Genomic DNA, 19,655 nt, shown 5'->3' with positions numbered 1-19,655 from the left:
AGGGGGTGCAACTCAATGTTAGGAAGGTATTCCTAATGTTTTGTACATTCAGTGTATGTACTTGCTAATACCCTGAGATCTTGGAGTTGCAGAAATTATGTTGCAGAAATGATGTAGCAAAAATTTAAGTGTAGGGTAAAGGCAAGCACCCTAGGTGGAGACAGTACGCTTTGTGTGGTCAGTGTAGGCTCTTTCTCCCTTTCTCCAGGCTCCTCTCCAATGAGAGACATACAGTGGTGAGAAAGACAGGGGTATTGAATCCTGGTGTTCCTAATGTTAGGAACATTTATTCAGCTTTGATCTAACTTTATTAAACGACCACCATTCGTCAGAGTAGCCTGTTCTCTATGAGAAGAGCAGAGACTATGAGTAATGTAGGGAATCCCATACATGCGCAGAAGCTTTAGGACCTTTAGCTGACGGGAAGAGGGGTCCAGAAAAGACGTATCTGCAGCCACTCCATAAACTAAATGGTTAGTAAACTAAATGGTCTGTCTTCTTAACCAGACCTAAGGTTTTAAGGACTAATGTATGAACCTTTAGGGGTTAATACATTGGAGACCCTTAAGGTGAGCGAACTGAGCTGATTGGGCTTATGAGAAGTCCGCAGAGGACCTGCCTGCCTCTCCCAGATGGTTAGAAGATAGTCAGACTGACCTTTGACCTGCAGCTGGGTAGTATGGGTCAGATTCCCCTCCGAGTTGGACACATGACATTTATACATTCCTGATGTCTCTCTGGTGACGGGGGCCAAAGATAAGGTGCCATTGAGCACCTGTGAGAGAGGGAGGGAGAAAGAAAGAGATTGCAGATGCTTTGAATCATGACCAACAACTTCATCCAACAACAGCAAACAGAAGCTTTTCTACATACCACTATCTTTTCACCATTCTCAATTGGGGCCTCATCTTTATGCCAGATAACAGTTGGTCGAGGGTTACCATGGGCACCACAGCTGAGGGTCAGGGAGTCCCCTAGCAGGACTTCCACAAAGGTAGGCGGAGTCTTGATAAATACAGGTGGGGCTGTAGGGGGAAAATTAGATGATCTTTAAACAAATGTAACACAATTATCTAGCTAGTTAATTAACTACTGTGTAACAATTAGTTAACTAATGGGAAACTATGAATTATGTTACTGCTATATTTGTAAGCTAGTCATGGCCTCTGATCACCCAAACATGTTGAGTAACCAGGTACGTTACATGGATGTAACACAATACTTGCCCTGATGATATCCTATTTGATGCGTAAGGGAGGAAGAAAATAAGACAAGATGGACAAATGGAAAGAAAGAGAGGATGAGAGGTAGATAGTAAATTGGAGTGGCATGTGTTTTGATATGTGGGTGAATGGGAAAACAGAATAGGAAAAGGAGAGAAGGAGAGAGTGACAGTAGGAGGAGAGAAGGATGCAGGACAAGAGAAACACTTGAACACAAAACATTGTTTTCCCTTTAGCCTCCACTATCCTGGTGAGGTCACGTGCACTGTGTCTACGTCCCCTGTGGCGAGACGAGACGTGTCGTGAGCACTGTGTAAAACACTGAGCATTATGCAACAACAACTTATACACTGAAAAAAGACTCCATATGAAGATAAACAGGAGAGGGACATGCTGAGGATGTTGAGAATATTCTAAAGGGAAAACACTGATGGTTGTGAGCAGTTAGAGGATGACTTGTCCTGTAGGTCCAGTTCCTCTGACTGCCACAGAGACCCACTGAGCTGCACCTGTGATGGAGAGGAAGGTCCAGGTGCCATTGCGGAACTCGTCTGTGGTGCAGTCCAGGAGCAGGATGCGACACTCGAACCAGCCCTCGTCCTCCAGGCTCAGCCCCTCCACCAGCAGCGAGGCCCCCCGGGTCAGAGACACACGGCCTGGGCACAGAGAGAGACAGAGAGCCCCCAGGGTCAGAACATACAACCAGACTAGCAGAGTCAGCACATGCAGGCAGTGGGCTTACCAAGCAGAGGACACAGTCATCCAGTGTCACAAAAGGCCACAGGCAAAGTCAAACCTCATGGGTTTTCAGGACATCAACTATACTGTCCCATTAAGTTTTCTGTGAGTTAGTATCAAATAATCAATTATACATTACTTAAATTCCCCAAAGGGTTTAGGACTCAGGGCTTTTCGGTCTGCTTAATGTAATATATGGAATGACATAAATGGCAAACAGAGAATGTAATTTAAAGAGAAGCCAGAGACCTTGGGATAGGGAAGTACCAACACTTGATTCAATTGTGACAAGCAGAGCAAGATTCTAGTTGAGAAAGATTTACTATATTTAGACTTCCCGTTGTTTACCATACGGAGAGTGATGAAGAGAATAGATAAAAAAGGGTAAAGGCAGTTTGGTACCAATACATCAACACAATAGAGAAGCTCTTATCAATGTCAAAATGTCACCAGATTCCACCGGAATCTGAAGATTTGTTTTGAAATGTATCACCTGTTTTTGTTTATCATGGAGGAGCATATGGCAGAGAGGGAAACTGTGGAAAGCGGAAGACACTTTATGAAGTGCTCTCTCCCCCCCACCTCCTTCCAAACACACGTCTCTCTATCTCACACTCCGCCCCTCTCTTTTTCTTTCTACTTCTTACAACTCCTTGTCGGGCTTTGAAACGTGATCTTTTGGTTGCCTGGTGACTGAAGCCTGGTTTTCAGGGTACTAAGTTACCCGTCTTTCCCCACCCCCTCCTTATTCAGTCTCTCAATGAACTCTTTTTTCCCCAAATGCAGGGTTTTAAATGATAGGAGGATGTGTATAGTAAATCAGTGGAAAACTTGTGCTTTTAGCAGGCAACAGCCAAGCAGTTTTAAAATAAACAGAGCAGTCACAGAGAAACCTCATGCATCCCCTCAGAACAAAACAAACGTACCCAATGAGTTACTCATAAATGTAAGTTAATAATGTTTGGAGCTATAAATGAACAGAGGAGGAAGCCCTTGGCTTTTAACTTGGCTTTTAAACACAGGAAATGTACATATTTTTCAAGGTGGAAAAAGTTCAACCAATTAACCCTCTGACAAGGAATAGGGAAAGGGAAAGGGGGCTACCTAGCCAGTTGTACAACTGAATGCCTTCATATGATGAGGTCTGATAAATGCTTAGGCTTTATAAGCCTCTGTAGTAAGCAATTGTAGTAGATAACCAATGCAATTCTACAGCCTGCAGAATCTAGAATAAAGACTGTAGGCACCTTGTACACTAAATCCTATGATTGACAACACAATGTGTAAAAAGCCCCTATTTCCAGAAAAAAAGCCCCTAGTCTGTTCATTGAATAAGCATGAGAATAGAAACGCAGTAGCACCCTCATCATTGAATCTTTTCACGACACAATCTTGTACTTCAGCTCCTGAGGTCATTTCACCAGGGTGTTGAATGACAAAAAAGATTTATTGAATTTACTTCAACTTTGAAATTATGCCAAAAAACATCAGAGGAAAACAGCGACTATTCAGCTGTCCAGGATGTTTTCCCTTCAGACAGCAGTGGCCAGAGGTAGCCTTGTGATTAATTAAGCAAAATGCACCCACAGCCTTGAGGCTTCAGGGTGAAACACCACACTGTGTTTAAAAAGGGATTAGAATGAGTAACAATTAACACATTCCAGAGAGGGGCTGTTGTTTTGGTTAATAGTAAGGTATGCTTGCAGAGGTAATGATTGTCTGACCTGCTTCAACACAGACCCAATCATTACTGGGCGGCTCTCAGTTTGTGCTTACATAAAAATGTACCTCTGATCCCAGGTCAGTGTTATTAGGAGAGCTGATAGGACACTCAGAGAAAGGAAATGTGTGCTGAAATGATAACAGGTGTATCAAAGACTTCAGGCATTGGCTGTTATCTCAAAGTGAGGGATCCTCCCTGAGCTGTCTATTTCCTATACAGACTTTTTCCCAAAAAGCAATGGAATTAACTCCACACCCAGTGCACTGGAGAAAAACTCTTTCATGTGTAACACTTCACACACACTCTCACACCTAATCCCTTTGTGGCTAGAAATGCTGAGGAACATTTTAAATTCATTAAGATTACCAGCACCTCTAAGAATGATTAGGAATCAAACACAAACCAAGGAATTCCCAATAGCCAAATAAATCTAAATACTGACATGCAAGCATGAGCGTGCACAGCATATGAATTGATTTTCAAAACCTTGAGTGTGCAGTTCCAACTGGCTCACCACTGGGGAATTTTTAGTTTGACTATCAAACACTTAACTTTCTTGCTCCCCTCCTGCCTGTCCATCACTACAAAGGGAAGGCAACTCCCCCACACCACCCCTCGTAATTCTCTCAGATTACCATAGTGATGAAACCAAGAATACCCAAGGCTGGGAGTTTGGATTTGAATTCAGTTGCTGTGGAAACGGGGAGCGAAGGGGTAAAACACTGGGAAGGGAGGGCCAATCACAGGGGGTGGGTTTGTGCCTGTGATTCAAAAAAATTACACATGGAAGAAACATGTTTGGATTTAAATAATGGGTAAATGGCTTGTGACCGATCCAGCAGTAGGAAATGGAGACAGTGGGTGCATTCGTAAATTCACTCTGGCTACCTACTCTGATTTCAGAGCACTCTCGTCTGAGTGTGCCAGAGCGCAGAATAACTGACAAATTTACGAATGCTCAACACCCATTGAATATGGCTGGTGTCAGTAAACGTCGGCAAAAAAAGCATAATTCAATTGTTGTCAGCAGCAGTTCTTGATAATGCTCTGGATAACATAAAAACAGCCTAACCAGCTCTGCTAGGGCAAGTAAAATGGTCAGAGTGAGGTGTTCTCTCATTTGTGTCTGGAAGTAGCTAGCAAGCTAGCCAACATTAGCCAGTTAGCTTGGGTACTTGACTGCAGTTGTGAGGCCAGAACGCTCGGATCAACCCTACTCCTCGGACAGAGCTTCCAGTGTGCGCTTTGAACGCTCCGTGAGCGAAACGCTCTGAATTTACGAACAGACAATCTTACAACACTCTGAATTTACGAACACCCAGAGGGCACTCCGAGTGCACTCTGGCACTCCAGATTGAAATTACGAACGCACCCAGTGTGAGAGCTAAAAGAGAGCCAGAGAGAGAAAAGCATGTTTTAATTCGAATCTGAGGTCAGACAATAGTGACAATTAATTATTTGTCTAGCCATGGATGGTCCCAAAAGGCAAAATTGCTTCCATTCATAAAAACAAATTAGAATAAGATAAAAAAATAAGTATGTGCCCTGTAAATGATTGCTTTTGTTATTAAGATGGACAGATGGGTCACTACCACATGATTTAAAATAATGTTCCAAATTAAAGGTGTGGACAATTTCCAATCCATCCCAACTCGAAAGAAAAATATGGGGATCTGAATACTCATCAAAGATGACCAAGTATTGATTAAAATTGTTAAATGGCTCAGCACTGCATTCTACAAGGAATACAATGACAGATTATGGCGTGGTTATAGAAGGTATTTGGATCAATAATCCACCGACTACTACCAATGAGTGAGACCTCACTGACCTCAGTGAGCCTGCAACATTCCAGCAGACACATTCATTACTCCCACTTGGCCTGCATTAGCACAATATCCTGAGGTCCTCCTATACACTAGTCTCTATGGAGCACAGAGACAGAGAAACACTAGCTGCTCCTTTTTCCTGTCTATTCTCCTCACTGTTTTTCCACCCCCAGATATCACATGACGACTTCAGTCCACCTTGCAACGAGCTGCTATTCCGACAGGTCTGGCTGGTGTGCAGTGAAGGGTGCATAATGGAAACTCTAATGCACCCATTCAGTTCAGCATTCCCCTCTAAGACGCACCACCCTCCACATTAGCCAGAGTCAAGTTCTCCCCCAGTGGGTGGCAGGTTAAAAATCACTCAGCTCTTTCTGTGCTGCACCGCTCACTGCACTGCCAGAGAACTGGCTTGCCTGTACTCTGACAACAGTTTTTATGTAACCATGGCCTGGGGTTTTAATATACAAGGAGGCTCTCTGTAATGTACTGCATTGTGTTTAAAATCACTCTGTGCTCCCATGCTTACTTTAGTGAAACTGGTGTTAAAATCATATTAATTTTACCCACATGATTCCATTCAAGCTGGGTGTCACACATATGGAAGTCAACACTTCCGATGCAGTGATTGTGTGGCAAATGCTGTTCATTGTGGTCCATGCAGCCTCTCAGCTTTAAATCTCTGGGATAATGTTCTATTGTTCGGAGGAAATGGAATGGACATGGGATTGTTGCAGTGGTGGTTCCCACTGCTGCGTAATTACATGTTGTAATGCACGGGGATATACAGAATTTCATATGCTACAATTAATAGCGGCACCTATGGAGGAAGACAGATTATTCTGTTTACAGAGGCCTCAGTTTTGTTTTTCTTTGTCCGTTCCGTATGTGTTTAAGGGAGACAGGCAGAGGTGCATTGTGGGATGTGTTTTGATTTGAATACAATCATAAGTCTGGGGCCAGCCCCCAGCCCCTGACAGCCCACCCCTCCCTTACCCCCAAATTTCCCTCTTCAATCCTCCTCTCCCCTAATCAGTTTAACCCTCTTATGAATAGCTCTTTGTCAAGCAATAGATTACAGTTAACTCAGTCCCTCTCTCTCTGTCCGGCTGTTTTAACCCTTGCACCAGCAAGCACGTTCTGCTCACATGGTCAAGCCACTGCAGCAGTGAGTGACACATCCAAACCTCAGCCCCAGCCAACTTGGCCAACTACAGAATGGCCCTCCATGCCTGAATCAGAAAACAAGCTATTTAGAAGCAACAAGTCAACCATGGTCTACAGCATTTAAATCTGTGACAAAGCATGGAAGTGTCAATGTACCAATACCTGTTTTTAATGACACTGTATTTGAAACATACTAACATACTGTATGACTTAGAAATTACCATGTGCAGGTGTTCATGCATGTGTGAGTTTTTTTATGAGCCCTTTTGTATTCCATACATGATGTACAGTACTGGTAAATAATTGACAGATGCTGCATTTGTTCTGCTCATTCGTTCAAATGAAATCAAGCTTTATTTATACAGCACATGTCAGACATGGAATTTGTATTAAGGCAATTCTAACATTTTAAAAACATTACAATACATTCATTACAGAATTCACAAGATACTAAGTGTGTGCCCTCAGGCCCATACTCCACCACCACATATCTACAACACAAAATCAAGGTGTATGTGTGTGTATTGTGCATATGTTATCATGTGTGTATGCATGCCTCTATGCCTATGTTTGTGTTGCTTCACAGTCACTGCTGTTCCATAAGGTGTATTTTTATCTGTTTTTAAAATCTGATTCTACTGCTTGCATCAGTTACCTGATGTGGAATAGAGTTCCATGTAGTCATGGCTCTATGTAGTACTGTGCGCCTCCCATAGTCTGTTCTGGACTTGGGGACTGTGAACAGACTTCTGGTGGTATATCTTGTGAGGTATGCATGGGTGTCTGAGCTGTATGCTAGTCGTTTAAACAGACAACTTGGTGCTTTCAACATGTCAATACCTCTCACAAATACAAGTAGTGATGAAGTCAATCTCACCTCTAGAGATTGACATGCATATTATTAATGTTTGCTCTCTGTGTACATCAAAGGGCCAGCTGTGTTGCCCTGTTCTGAGCCAATGGCAATTTTCGTAAGTCCCTATTTGTGACACCTGACCACACGTCTGAACAGTAGTCCAGGTGCGACAAAACTAGAGCCTGTAGGACTTGCCTTGTTGATAGTGCTGTTAAGAAGGTAGAGTAGCGCTTTAATATGGACAGATTTCTCCCTATCTTAGCTACTGTTGTATCAATATGTTTTGACCATGACAGTTTACAATCCAGGGTTACTCCAAGCAGTTTAGTCACCTCAACTTGCTCAATTTCCACATTATTTATTACAATATTTAGTTGAGGTTTAGGGTTTAGTGAATGATCTGTCCCAAATACAATGCTTTTAGTTTTTGAAATATTTAGGACTAACTTATTGAAACCAACTGCAGCTCTTTGTTAAGTGTTTCAGTCATTTCAGTTGCTGTAGTAGCTTAAGTGTGTGGTGTTGAGTCATCCGCATACAAAGACACACTTGCTTTACTCAGTCAGTGGCATGTCATTAGTAAATATTGAAAAAAGTAAGGGGCCTAGACAGCTGCCCTGAGGAATTCCTGGTTCTACCTGGATTATGTTTGCTTCCATTAAAGAGAGTCTTCCATTAAAGAACACCCTCTGTGTTCTGTTAGACAGGTAACTCTTTATCCACAATATAGCAGGGGGTGTAAAGCCATAGCACATATGTTTTTTCAGCAGCAGACTATCATCGATAATGTCAAAAGCCGCACTGAAGTCTAACAAAACAGCCCCACAATCTTTTATCATCAATTTCGGCCAATCATCAGTAATTTGTGTAAGTGCTGTGCTTGTTGAATATCCTTCCCTATAAGCATGCTGAAAGTCTTGTCAATTTGTTTACTGTAAAATAGCATTGTATCTGGTCAAAACCATTTTTTCCAAAACTTTACTACGGGTTGGTAACAGGCTGATTGAGCCAGTAAAGGGGGCTTTACTATTCTTAGGTAGCGGAATTACTTTTGCTTCCCTCCAGGCCTGAGGGCACACACTTTCTAGTAGGCTTAAATTGAAGATATGGCAAATAGAGGGGCAATATCATCCGCTATTATCATCAGTAATTTTCCATCCAAGTTGTCAGACCCCGGTGGCTTGTCATTGTTGATTGACAACAATCATTTTTTACCTCTTTTTCACACACTCACTTTATGGAATTCAAAATGACAATTCTTGTCTTTCATAATTTGGTCTGATATACTTGGATGTGTAGTGTCAGCGTTTGTTGCTGAAATGTCATGCCTAAATTTGCTAATCTTGCCAATGAAAAAAAACTTTAAAGTAGATGGAAATATCAGTCGGTTTTGTAATGAATGAGCCATCTGATTCAATGAATGATGGAGCTGAGTTTGCCTTTTTCCCCAAATTTATTTGAAGGCGCTCCAAAGCTTTTTACTATCATTCTTTATGTAATTTATCTTTGTTTCATAGTGTAGTTTCTTCTTCTTTTTATTCAGCTTAGTCACATGATTTCTCAATTTGCAGTACATTTGCCAATCGGTTGTGTAGCCTGACTTATTTGCCATTCCGTTTGCCTCATCCCTCTCAACCATACAATTTTCCAATTCCTCATAAATCCACGGGGATTTAACAGTTTTTACAGTAATTTTCTTAATGGGTGGATGCTTATTAGTAACTGGGAAAAACAATTTCATAAATGTGTCAATTGCAACGTCTGTTTGCTCCTCATTAAACACCACAGACCAACAAATATTCTTTACATCAACAGCATAGGCATCACTACATGTTATCCAGATACTGACAGTTAGCACTTGGTGGTCTATAGCAGCTTCCCACAAGAATGGGCTTTAGGTGAGGCAGGTGAACCTGTAGCCATATTACTTCAACAGTATTTAACATGAGATTTTCTCTAACCTTTACAGGAATGTGGCTCTGAATATAAATAGCAACACCTCCACCACTGGCATTTCTGTCTTTTCTGTAAATGTTCTAAACTTGTATTGCTACCACTGTATCATCAAAGGTATTGTCTAAGTTAGAGGTCGACCGATTATGATTTTTCAACGCCGATACCGATACCGATTATTGGAGGACCAAAAAAAGCCGAAACCGATTAATCGGCCGTTTTTTAAAAATGTATTTGTAATAATGACAATTACAACAATACTGAATGAAAACTTATTTTAACTTAATATAATACATCAATAAAATCAATTTAGCATCAAATAAATCATGAAACATGTTCAATTTGGTTTAAATAATGCAAAGTGTTGGAGAAGAAAGTAAAAGTGCAATATGTGCCATGTAAAAAAGCTAACGTTTAAGTTCCTTGCTCAGAACATGAGAACATATGAAAGCTTTTGGCTCCTTTTAACATGAGTCTTCAATATTCCCAGGTAAGAAGTTTTAGGTTGTAGTTATAGGAATTATAGGACTTTTTCTCTCTATACCATTTGTATTTCATATACCTTTGACTATTGAATGTTCTTATAGGCACTTTAGTATTGCCAGTGTAACAGTATAGCTTCCGTCCCTCTCCTCGCCCCCTACCTGGGCTCGAACCAGGAACACATCGACAACAGCCACCCTCGAAGCATCGTTACCCATCAATCCACAAAAGCCCCGCAACAGCCCCTTGCAGAGCAAGGGGAACAACTACTTCAAGGTCTCAGAGCGAGTGAAGTCACCGATTGAAACGCTATTATCGCGCACCCCGCTAACTAGCTAGCCATTTCACATCGGTTACACCAGCCTAATCTCGAGAGATGATATGCTTGAAGTCATAAACAGCTCAATGCTTGAAGCACAGCGAAAAGCTGCTGGCAAAAAGCTGGTGGTGTTTTGTTTCCAAAAAGTAGGGAAATTGTCAACAAAAGTTACACCCATTGAGCTACAATAATCACGTAGCCAGTTGTGAAGAGAAAGAATCCCGCTAAAGCGCTCAATGCCACGATTCAGAGATGGCACAGGGCCAGATATGATGTGTCTGTTAGTGTCGAGCAGAGAGTCAATCAGCTCTTTGAAATCCAGTTTCAACTGTTCAGAGCTACCCTTCATAATGTAATTAAAACCCATATGTACTACGATAGAATCGATGTCCATGTCCTGGCGTAGTACATTCGGGAGCAGCTTAGTAATGTCATTTATTTTCAAATTCAAATCAAATTTTATTTGTCACATACACATGGTTAGCAGATATTAATGCGAGTGTAGCGAAATGCTTGTGCTTCTAGTTCCGACAATGCAGTAATAACCAACGAGTAATCTAACCTAACAATTCCAAAACTACTACCTTATACACACAAGTGTAAAGGGATAAAGAATATGTACATAAAGATATATGTACAGGAATGCAACGCAATGCACTTCACAGAAGAAAAAGAACTATGAAAAAACTATGAAAATAGAAGCTGAAAAATGTACTACACAACAAATATACGATAAAAAACAAAAGAATGCCAAAAACTGAACAACTAAAAAGCACGCTAAGGAAAAGCAAAGCTAAATATATGCATTTTAATTGTACAGAAATTAATATAACTACTGTTACCTGACGGAAAACAACCTCTCTGTCACGTTCCTGACCTTATTTCCTTTGTTCTGTATTGTTTAGTTGGTCAGGACGTGAGCTGGGTGGGCATTCTATGTTATGTGTTTCTATGTTGGGTTCATTGTCAACTAGCCTGATATGGTTCTCAATCAGGGGCAGGGGCAGGTGTTTTACGTTTCCTCTGATTGAGAACCATATTAAGGTAGGCTGTTCTCACTGTTGGTTTGTGGGTGATTGTTGCTGTGTCTGTGTTTGTTTCACCACACGGTACTGTTTCGTTTCGTTCGTTTGTTTGTTCCTGTTCGTGCGTTCATGTTTTATGTGTTCTCAAGTTCAGGTCTGTTAACGTCGTTTATTATTTTGTAGTTTGTTCAAGTGTTTTTTCGTCTTCGTTATTATTATAAAAATTATTATGTATTCAACCCACGCTGCGTTTTGGTCCGATCCTTGCTCCTCCTCAGACGAGGAGGAAGACGAGCGTTACACTCTCACTCAACGTCAACAAAACAAAGGAGATGATCGTGGACTTCAGGAAACAGGAGGGAGCACCCCCCTATCCACATCGACAGGACAGCAGTGGAGAAGGTGGAAAGTTTTAAGTTCCTCGGCGTACACATCAAGGACAAACTGAAATGGTCCACCCACACAGACAGTGTGGTGAAGAAGGCGCAACAGCGCCTCTTCAACCTCAGGAGGCTGAAGAAATTTGGCTTGTCATCTAAAACCCTCACAAACTTTACCAGATGCACAATTGAGAGCATCCTGTCGGGCTGTATCACCGCCTGGTACGGCAACTGCACCGCCCACAACCGCAAGGCTCTCCAGAGGGTGGTGCGGTCTGCACAACACATCACTGGGGGCAAACTACCTGCCCTCCAGGACACCTACAGCACCCGATGTCACAGGAAGGCCAAAAAGATCATCAAGGACAACAACCACTCGAGCCACTGCCTGTTCACCCCGCTACCATCCAGAACGCAAGGTCAGCACAGGTCAAAGCTGGGACCGAGAGACTGAAAAACAGCTTCTATCTCAAGGAAATCAGACTGTTAAAAGCCACCACTGACACAGAGTGGCTGCTGCCTACATACAGACTCGAAATCATTGGCCACTTTAATAAATGGATCACTAGTCACTTTAATAATGCCACTTTAATAATGTTTATATATCTTGCATTACTCATCTCATATGTACAGTATATACTGTATTCTATACCATCTATTACATCTTGCCTATGCCGCTCCTTCATCACTCATCCATATATTTATATGTAAATATTCCTATTCCATCCTTTTACATAGATTTGTGTGTATTAGGTAGTTGTTGTGGAATTGTTAGATTACTTGTTAGATATTATTGCACTAGAAGCACAAGCATTTCGCTACCCTCGCATTAACATCTGCTAACCATGGGTATGTGACCAATAAAATGTGATTTGATTTGAGGTATAACATATTATGGGGAGTTAACAACCAATTCTATTTACCTGAAGCAAACTGAAATCACGACCAACGGGCCAACGGATGCAGATCCTGACCTCGTAAGCCCCGCCTTCCTGGCTATAATACCGGGGCTCGCATTCATTTACTCAATTCAATACCGCTCTCAAGGAGCCCGAAGCCGCTGGCGGCGTGGCACCAAAATATGTTATACCTTGCCCCCTCCTTCAGGGACGAGTAGTTATATTCATAACTGTACATTCCCTTTCAGTCGGTCACTCTGTATAAAATACTATAGGGACATACAATCACACCCCAAGCCGGCTCAGAGGGTACCAATCTAGGAGGCCCATGGCAGCCCAAGCACAAGCAGGTTCCACCGGCTCCAAAAAGAGAAGCAGAGAAGCAGAGAAGCCTGAACTGTCAGAGCCTCATGAGGCCTGAACTGTTAGAGCCCCTTATAGGGAGCCAGAACCTGTTGCAACTTGGCTATGTGCACTGACACGTTGCCACTGCAGCCCAAGTCCATAGACCCCACGGTTCCAAGAACAATACCTTACAAGCCTGAAATGTCAGAACTCATACAAGGAAGCGCAATTCCAAAACAACAGAACACCTGTCGTTAATAGGTAAAGTGCACCTGCGTGCTGCATAGCATCGACCAGAGTCGATGAACCTAGGGAAGCCAGAGGCTAAAACCCACAGTAAACCTGCAGTAACCTGGAAACTGTGCACTCGTGCGCTGCCACGGGTGCCCAAGGCTGCCCAAGGCTCAAACCCACAGAAAACGATGGTAACCCTGATAATGCGCACTCTGAGCATTTCGCCCTTCAAGGCAGCCCAAGGCTCAAACCCACAGGGAAACAGTGATAACCCGGACAGATCGCTGCTTAACATCGACCACAGTGGTCCAAGTCCATAGACCCCACAGTTCGAAGAACAATACTTACTGTACCTTGCGAGCATGAAAAGTCAGAACTCGTACATGTAACTGCAAGTCCAAAACAACAGGGAACCTGCTGTGACTTAATAATGCACAATCGCATGCCGTCTCATCGATGAACCATGGCAGCCCAAAACTCAAATCCACAGGGAAACTGTGATAACCCGGATAAATACACAATTTGCGCACCGCCGGACACCAAGGCAACCCAAGGCAACCCAAGGCTTAAACCCTCAGGGGAACTGTGGTAATCTGGATAAATGCGCAACCTGTGTGCTGCATAACATCCACTCCCGGACCCAGCCTTAAGATCACTATGAGCCACACCGGGAGCAGTTACATTCAAGCGATAAACTTCACAAACTGGCTGCAGCACAGATATCACCAATCGTCATGCCCCTGAACAACGCCCAAGAAACCACCACATCCCTAGTAGAGTGAGCATGCACACCGCTTGGCAACCCTTGTCCTTTGTTGTCACACGCCAGGGAGATAGCTTCCACCATTCAACGAAAAAGACGCTGCTTAGAAAGCGCCCTACCCCGAGCTGGATTAGCAAAACAGACAAAAACACAACACAGACAGCCTTGTTCGTATCAATATACAGTACCAGTCAAAAGTTTGAACACACCTACTCATTCAAGGGTTTTTCTTTATTTTTACTATTTTCTACATTGTAGAATAATAGTGAAGACATCAAAACTATGAAATAACACATATGGAATCATGTAAAAATCTAAAATAGACCAGGGTCTAAGCCTATGGCACTTACCTGGGACCTGGTGTTGGTCCTGGATGCTCTGTGTGGGCCTCCGTTTGAACCATTGGGGTCTGTGGACCTGAAGGTCCTTTCCTACAAGACTGCCCTGCTCATAGCTTTGGCATCAGCGTCGTTGGGGATCTCGTGCTATCAGTACACCCTTCCTGTTTGGAGTTCAAGCCTGGTGACTCCAAAGTGTCCCCTTCTGTACTGCCTGTTCCCTCATGACTGCATGGCTAGGCACAACTCCAAAACCATCATTAAGTTTGCTGATGACACAACAGTGGCCAGATCACCGACAACAATGAGACAACGATGAGACAGCCTATAGGGTGGAGTGGTGCCGTGTGGTGCCAGGACAGCAACCTCTCCCTCAACGTGATCAAGACAAAGGAGATGATTGTGGACTACAGGAAAAGGAGGACCGAGCACGCCCCCATTCTCATCGACGGGGCTGTAGTGGAGCAGGTTGAGACCTTCAAGTTCCTTGGTGTCCACTTCTCCAACAAACTAACATGGTCCAAGCACACAAGACAGTGGGGAAGACAAAACCTATTCACCCTCAAGGGGCTGAAAAGATTTGTCATGGGTCCTCAAATCCTCAAAAGTTTCTACAGATGCACCATCGAGAGCGTCCTGACTGGTTGCATCACTGCTTGGTATGGCAACTGATCGGCCTCCAACCGCAAGGCACTACAGAGGTTAGTGCATACGGCCCAGTACATCACCGAGGCCAAGCTTCCTGCCACCCAGGACCTCTATACCAGGCAGTGTCAGAGGAAAGCCCTAAAAAATTGTCAAAAACTCCAGCCACCCTAGTCATAGACTGCCCTCTCTGCTACCGCAATGCAAGTGGTACCGGAGCGCCAAGTCTAGGCCCAAGAGGCTTCTAAACAGCTTCTACAACCAAGCCATAAGACTCCTGAACAGATAATCAAATGGCTACCCAGACTATTTGCATTGCCTCTTTTACACCGCTGCTACTCTCTGTTGTTATCTATGCATAGTCACTTTAATAACTCTACCTACATTTGGGGCAGCAGGTAGCCTAGTGGTTAGAGCGTTGGGCCAGTAACCGAAAGGTTACTGGATTGAATCCCCGAGCTGACAAGGTAAAAATATGTCGTCCTGCTCCTGAACAAGGCAGTTAAGCCACTGTAGGCCGTCATTGTAAATAAGAATTTATTCTTAACCAGCATGGCCACCATAGCATTCTGCAGCGATACGCCATACCATCTGATTTGCGCTTAGTGGAACTATCATTTGTTTTTCAACAGGACAATGACCCAACACACCTCTAGGCTGTGTAAGGGCTATTTGACCAAGAAGGAGAGTCATGGAGTGCTGCATCAGATGACCTAGCTTCCACAAACAACCGACCTCAATCCAGTTGAGATGGTTTGGGATGAGTTGGACCGCAGAGTGAAGGAAAAGCAGCCAACAAGTGCTCAGCATATGTGGGAACTCCTTCAAGACTGTTGGAAAAGCATTCCTCATGAAGCTGGTTGAGAGAATGCCAAGAGTGTGGAAAACTGTCATCAAGGCAAAGGGTGGCTGTCACGTTCCTGACCTTATTTCCTTTGTTTAGTCTTTGTTTAGTTGGTCAGGACGTGAGCTGGGTGGGTGTAGTCTATGTTTTGTGTTTCTATGTTGGGTTTGTTGTTTGGCCTAATATGGTTCTCAATCAGAGGCAGGTGTTTTGCATTGTCTCTGATTGGGAACCATATTAAGGTAGCCTGTTTGCACTGTTGGTTTCTGTCTTTGTGTTCTGCACAAGATAGGACTGTTTTCGGTTTTCACATTTATTGTTTTGTAGCTTGTAGTGTTCACGTTCTTATTCTTTATTAAACATGTTGAACACTAGCCGCGCTGCGTTTTGGTCCTCTCCTTCATCCCAGGAAGAAAACCGTTACAGTGGCTACTTTGAAGAATCTCAAATATAAAATATATTTAGCTTTGTTTAACCTCTCTTGGGTAGGGGGCAGTATTTTCACCTCCGGATGAAAAGCGTGCCCAAAGTAAACTGCCTGTTACTCCGGCCCAGAAGCTAGGATATGTATATAATTGGTAGATTTGGATAGAAAACACTCCAAAGTTTCTAAAACTGTTAAGATAATGTCTGTGAGTATAACAGAACTGATATGGCAAGCAAAACCCTGGTTTGTTTCCCCAAGACAAACCATCCAGGGGAAAAAACATTTGAGGTCATAGGATTTTCCAATTGTTTTCTATGGGATACCCTTATTATTAGGAACCTGGTTGCAGTTCCTATGGCTTCCACTAGATGTCAACAGTCTTTAGAAATTGTTCAATGTTTTTCTTTTGGGAAATGAAGAAGTAGTTCTATTCATTGTAAGTGTCACTACAGGGGGACTCTATTGTTTTGGTGAGCATGAACTGGAGCGCGCTTCACGTTGTTTTTATCCGGTATTATAAACAGTTTATTCCGTCTTAAATTTGATCGATTATTTACCTTTTAGGGTACCTGAGGTTGGATTAGGAACGTTGTTTGAAATGTTTGGACCAAGTTTACAGGTAACTTATTAGATACTTTGTAGGCATGTTGGGCGAGTTGAATCCCGTGTATTTCTGAATCAAACACGCCAAATAAATGGACATTTTTGGGACATAAAGAAGGACATTATCGAACAAAAGGACCATTTGTGATGTTTCTGGGACATTTTGGAGTGCCAACAGAAGAAGATCTTCAAGGTAAGGCATTAATTATATCGCTATTTCTGACTTTTGTGGTGCACCTGCCTGGTTGAAATATGATTTTCATGTGTTTATATGCGGGGGCGCTGTCCTCAGATAATCGCATGGTTTGCTTTCGCCGCAAAGCCTTTATGGAATCTGACACAGCGGCTGGATTAACAAGAAGTTAAGCTTTATTGTGATGTATAACACATATATTTTCAAGAATGTTAAATATTTGAATTTGGTATTTTTGAATTTCGCGCTCTGCAATTTCACCTGTCCCACCTGCCCATAAGAAATTAACATGATTCCATATGTGTTATTTCATAGTTTTGATGTTTTCACTATTATTCTTCAATGTAGAAAACAGTAAAAATAAAGAAAAACCCCTAGAATGAGTAGGTGTGTCCAACCTTTTGACTGGTACTGCACCGGACATAGGCCTAACCTTGGGAGCAACTGCATTAGGACGTAACCTCACTTTGGAGTCACCAGGCGTGAACTCCAAACAGAAATGGTGTACTGATAGCATGTGGAGATCCCCAACGACGCTGATGCCAAGGTCATGAGCAGGGCAGTCTATCCGTAGAGATAGGATCCCCCCTGAGAAGTAGATCTGCACCCACGTTGAGAGATATAGGAAGATACGCCGCACTGAGCGACAGAAATGCGCACTGCTCCACACGAGCAGATAACGGGCCAGGTTTAGGAGAGAGAGAGAGAGACCACGTGCCTCTCTGCCTATTGATGTAAGCCACCACCATCCTATCGTTGGACCTTATCAACACATGCTGGCCCTCCAACATTGGAAGGAAATGCTTCAGCACTAGCAAAACAGTCAGTGGCTCTAGGTAATTGAAATGCAGAACCCGTTGTGCTGTTGACCAAATCCCTCTATCTGAGTAGCCGTCACACAGAGCTCCCCATACCAATAAGGATGCGTCTGTCGTGATCACCCTGTGGGACATTTCCCGGCCCATGAGAACCCCTGCAACAGCAGTCGCAGGTCTCTCCAAGGAGTCAGTGCCTGTCACACCTGCTCCCGCTCTTCCCCCGACTGCCCTGCATTACGCATTCCAGCCACCATCATTTATGCACACCTGCCTTCCCTCGTCACACGCATCAGCGATATTGAACTCACCTGGACTCACTCAATAACCTGTTTATTACCTCACATATATTTGGCAGTTCCCCAGCTCTGTTCCCCGCTGCTGCATTGATTGTAATATGTCCGTGTTATCCGTGTGCTGACGCTGTTTCTGTCTTGTTCTATGTCTGTTCCCTATTAAATGTTTGACTCCCCGTACCTGCTTCTCATCTCCAGCGTTGTCCGTTACAGCGCCCTTAGCCATGACGGGGAGACCATGAGCAACTGATGGCAGTGGGGAGATGAGTCCAGACGTGTAGCTATCACCCAGCATTGAACGCATCAACAGAAGTCCCAGAGGCACCACAGCTATCATAGAGGCCATCGGCCCTAATAACCACAGGCACAAGCGAAAAAGCCACCAAGTGCACCAGCGAACCCATGCCAGACAGAGCCGGAATGCGACCCTCCTCCATTAGAACAAAAACGCATGATTCAGAACCGAGTCCAGAACGAGACGAGAAACTGAATGCGCTGAGCCAGAGTCAAACAATTTGTCTTGTGATTCACTATGAACCCCAGCGAATGAATATGGGAAGCCATCGTGGCAGCGTGGAGCAACACCTGTTCCCTCGACTCCGCAACGACCAGTCAATCGTCCAGATAGGCCAATACTCTTATCCCCTGTTACCGCACCGGTGCCAAAGCTGCCTCCACCATCATAGAAAAGGTGCTGGCGATAGGGAGATGGGGAGGATGTATAGTACATGTAAATATGTACGTGAACCAATCGCTGGGACACACCGACTGCAATAGACGGTGAAGTGCGAGCATTTTGGACTTGCAACCTTGAGGTGCTTGTTTAAAGTCCAGGATGGGACGCAACATTTCATCGCTCTTGGGAACTAAGAAGTACCGGCTGTACCAACCATTCTGTACTTCTGACACGGGGACCACCCGAATAGCCTGCTTTTGAAGGAGAGAGGAAATCTCCTATCTTAAGACAGGCGCTAGACCTCGGGGACCAATGATGTAATGACGCCAAGAAAAGGAGGAGAACGCACAGCGAACTGGAGACCATAACCCCTTGTCACCATTCTCATCACCCATGGTGAAACTGTGCATGCCCACCACTGGACAGAGCATGCTGCCAGTCTCTCATTCATTATCTCCTGAAGGGCCAGAATGCCATCCTGAGGACTGGGTTAATTAGTTTGTTTTGTCCTGCTTGTTTTCATATCGACCACTCACCGTGTGTCTGAACATGGAGAAGTGGGACATTTCTTGCTGCATGATTATTTTCCTTCTGTGAGAAACTTAGATTAACTCAGATTAAGATCCTATATCTGTAGGTAACAGAGGCCTGGCTCAACCAAAGCTCCTCTCTTCTCCTGTGTGAAACTCAAGCCAAGTCTGGGACAGGTCTGGGATAAGGTAGAACCTCCCAGGCAGTGCTTGGGCCTTAAGGAAGGACTTCACACAAAAGCTCCCAGGCAGCACAATACTGGGCCTGATCTCATTCCCCCTGCTCTGATTCCAGGCCCATGGGACACACCTACAGCGCTGTGAGATGAAGTAACAGAACCTTTGTCCTGA

The 19,655-nt window shown here is 43.6% G+C and overlaps 1 protein-coding gene across 2 annotated transcripts in view; it reads right to left on the bottom strand.

Moving 5' to 3' along the window:
- LOC139576842 (uncharacterized) overlaps positions 1-19,655 on the bottom strand; it is a 56,811-nt gene that overhangs the window by 22,427 nt on the left and 14,729 nt on the right. For both annotated transcript variants that reach the window (XM_071403367.1, XM_071403366.1), the window contains exons 4-6: positions 1,733-1,879; positions 874-1,025; positions 658-775 (exon numbers count right to left, since the gene is read on the bottom strand). In XM_071403367.1, coding sequence (XP_071259468.1) covers positions 658-775; positions 874-1,025; positions 1,733-1,879 — 417 coding nt within the window. The remainder of the gene's footprint in view (positions 1-657; positions 776-873; positions 1,026-1,732; positions 1,880-19,655) is intronic.

This window comes from Salvelinus alpinus, chromosome 5 (assembly GCF_045679555.1).
Source record: "Salvelinus alpinus chromosome 5, SLU_Salpinus.1, whole genome shotgun sequence".
Taxonomy (NCBI): Eukaryota; Metazoa; Chordata; class Actinopteri; order Salmoniformes; family Salmonidae; genus Salvelinus; species Salvelinus alpinus.
The sequence above is the reverse complement of the archived record's forward strand: the minus strand, read 5'-3'. Positions and strand labels throughout refer to the sequence as shown.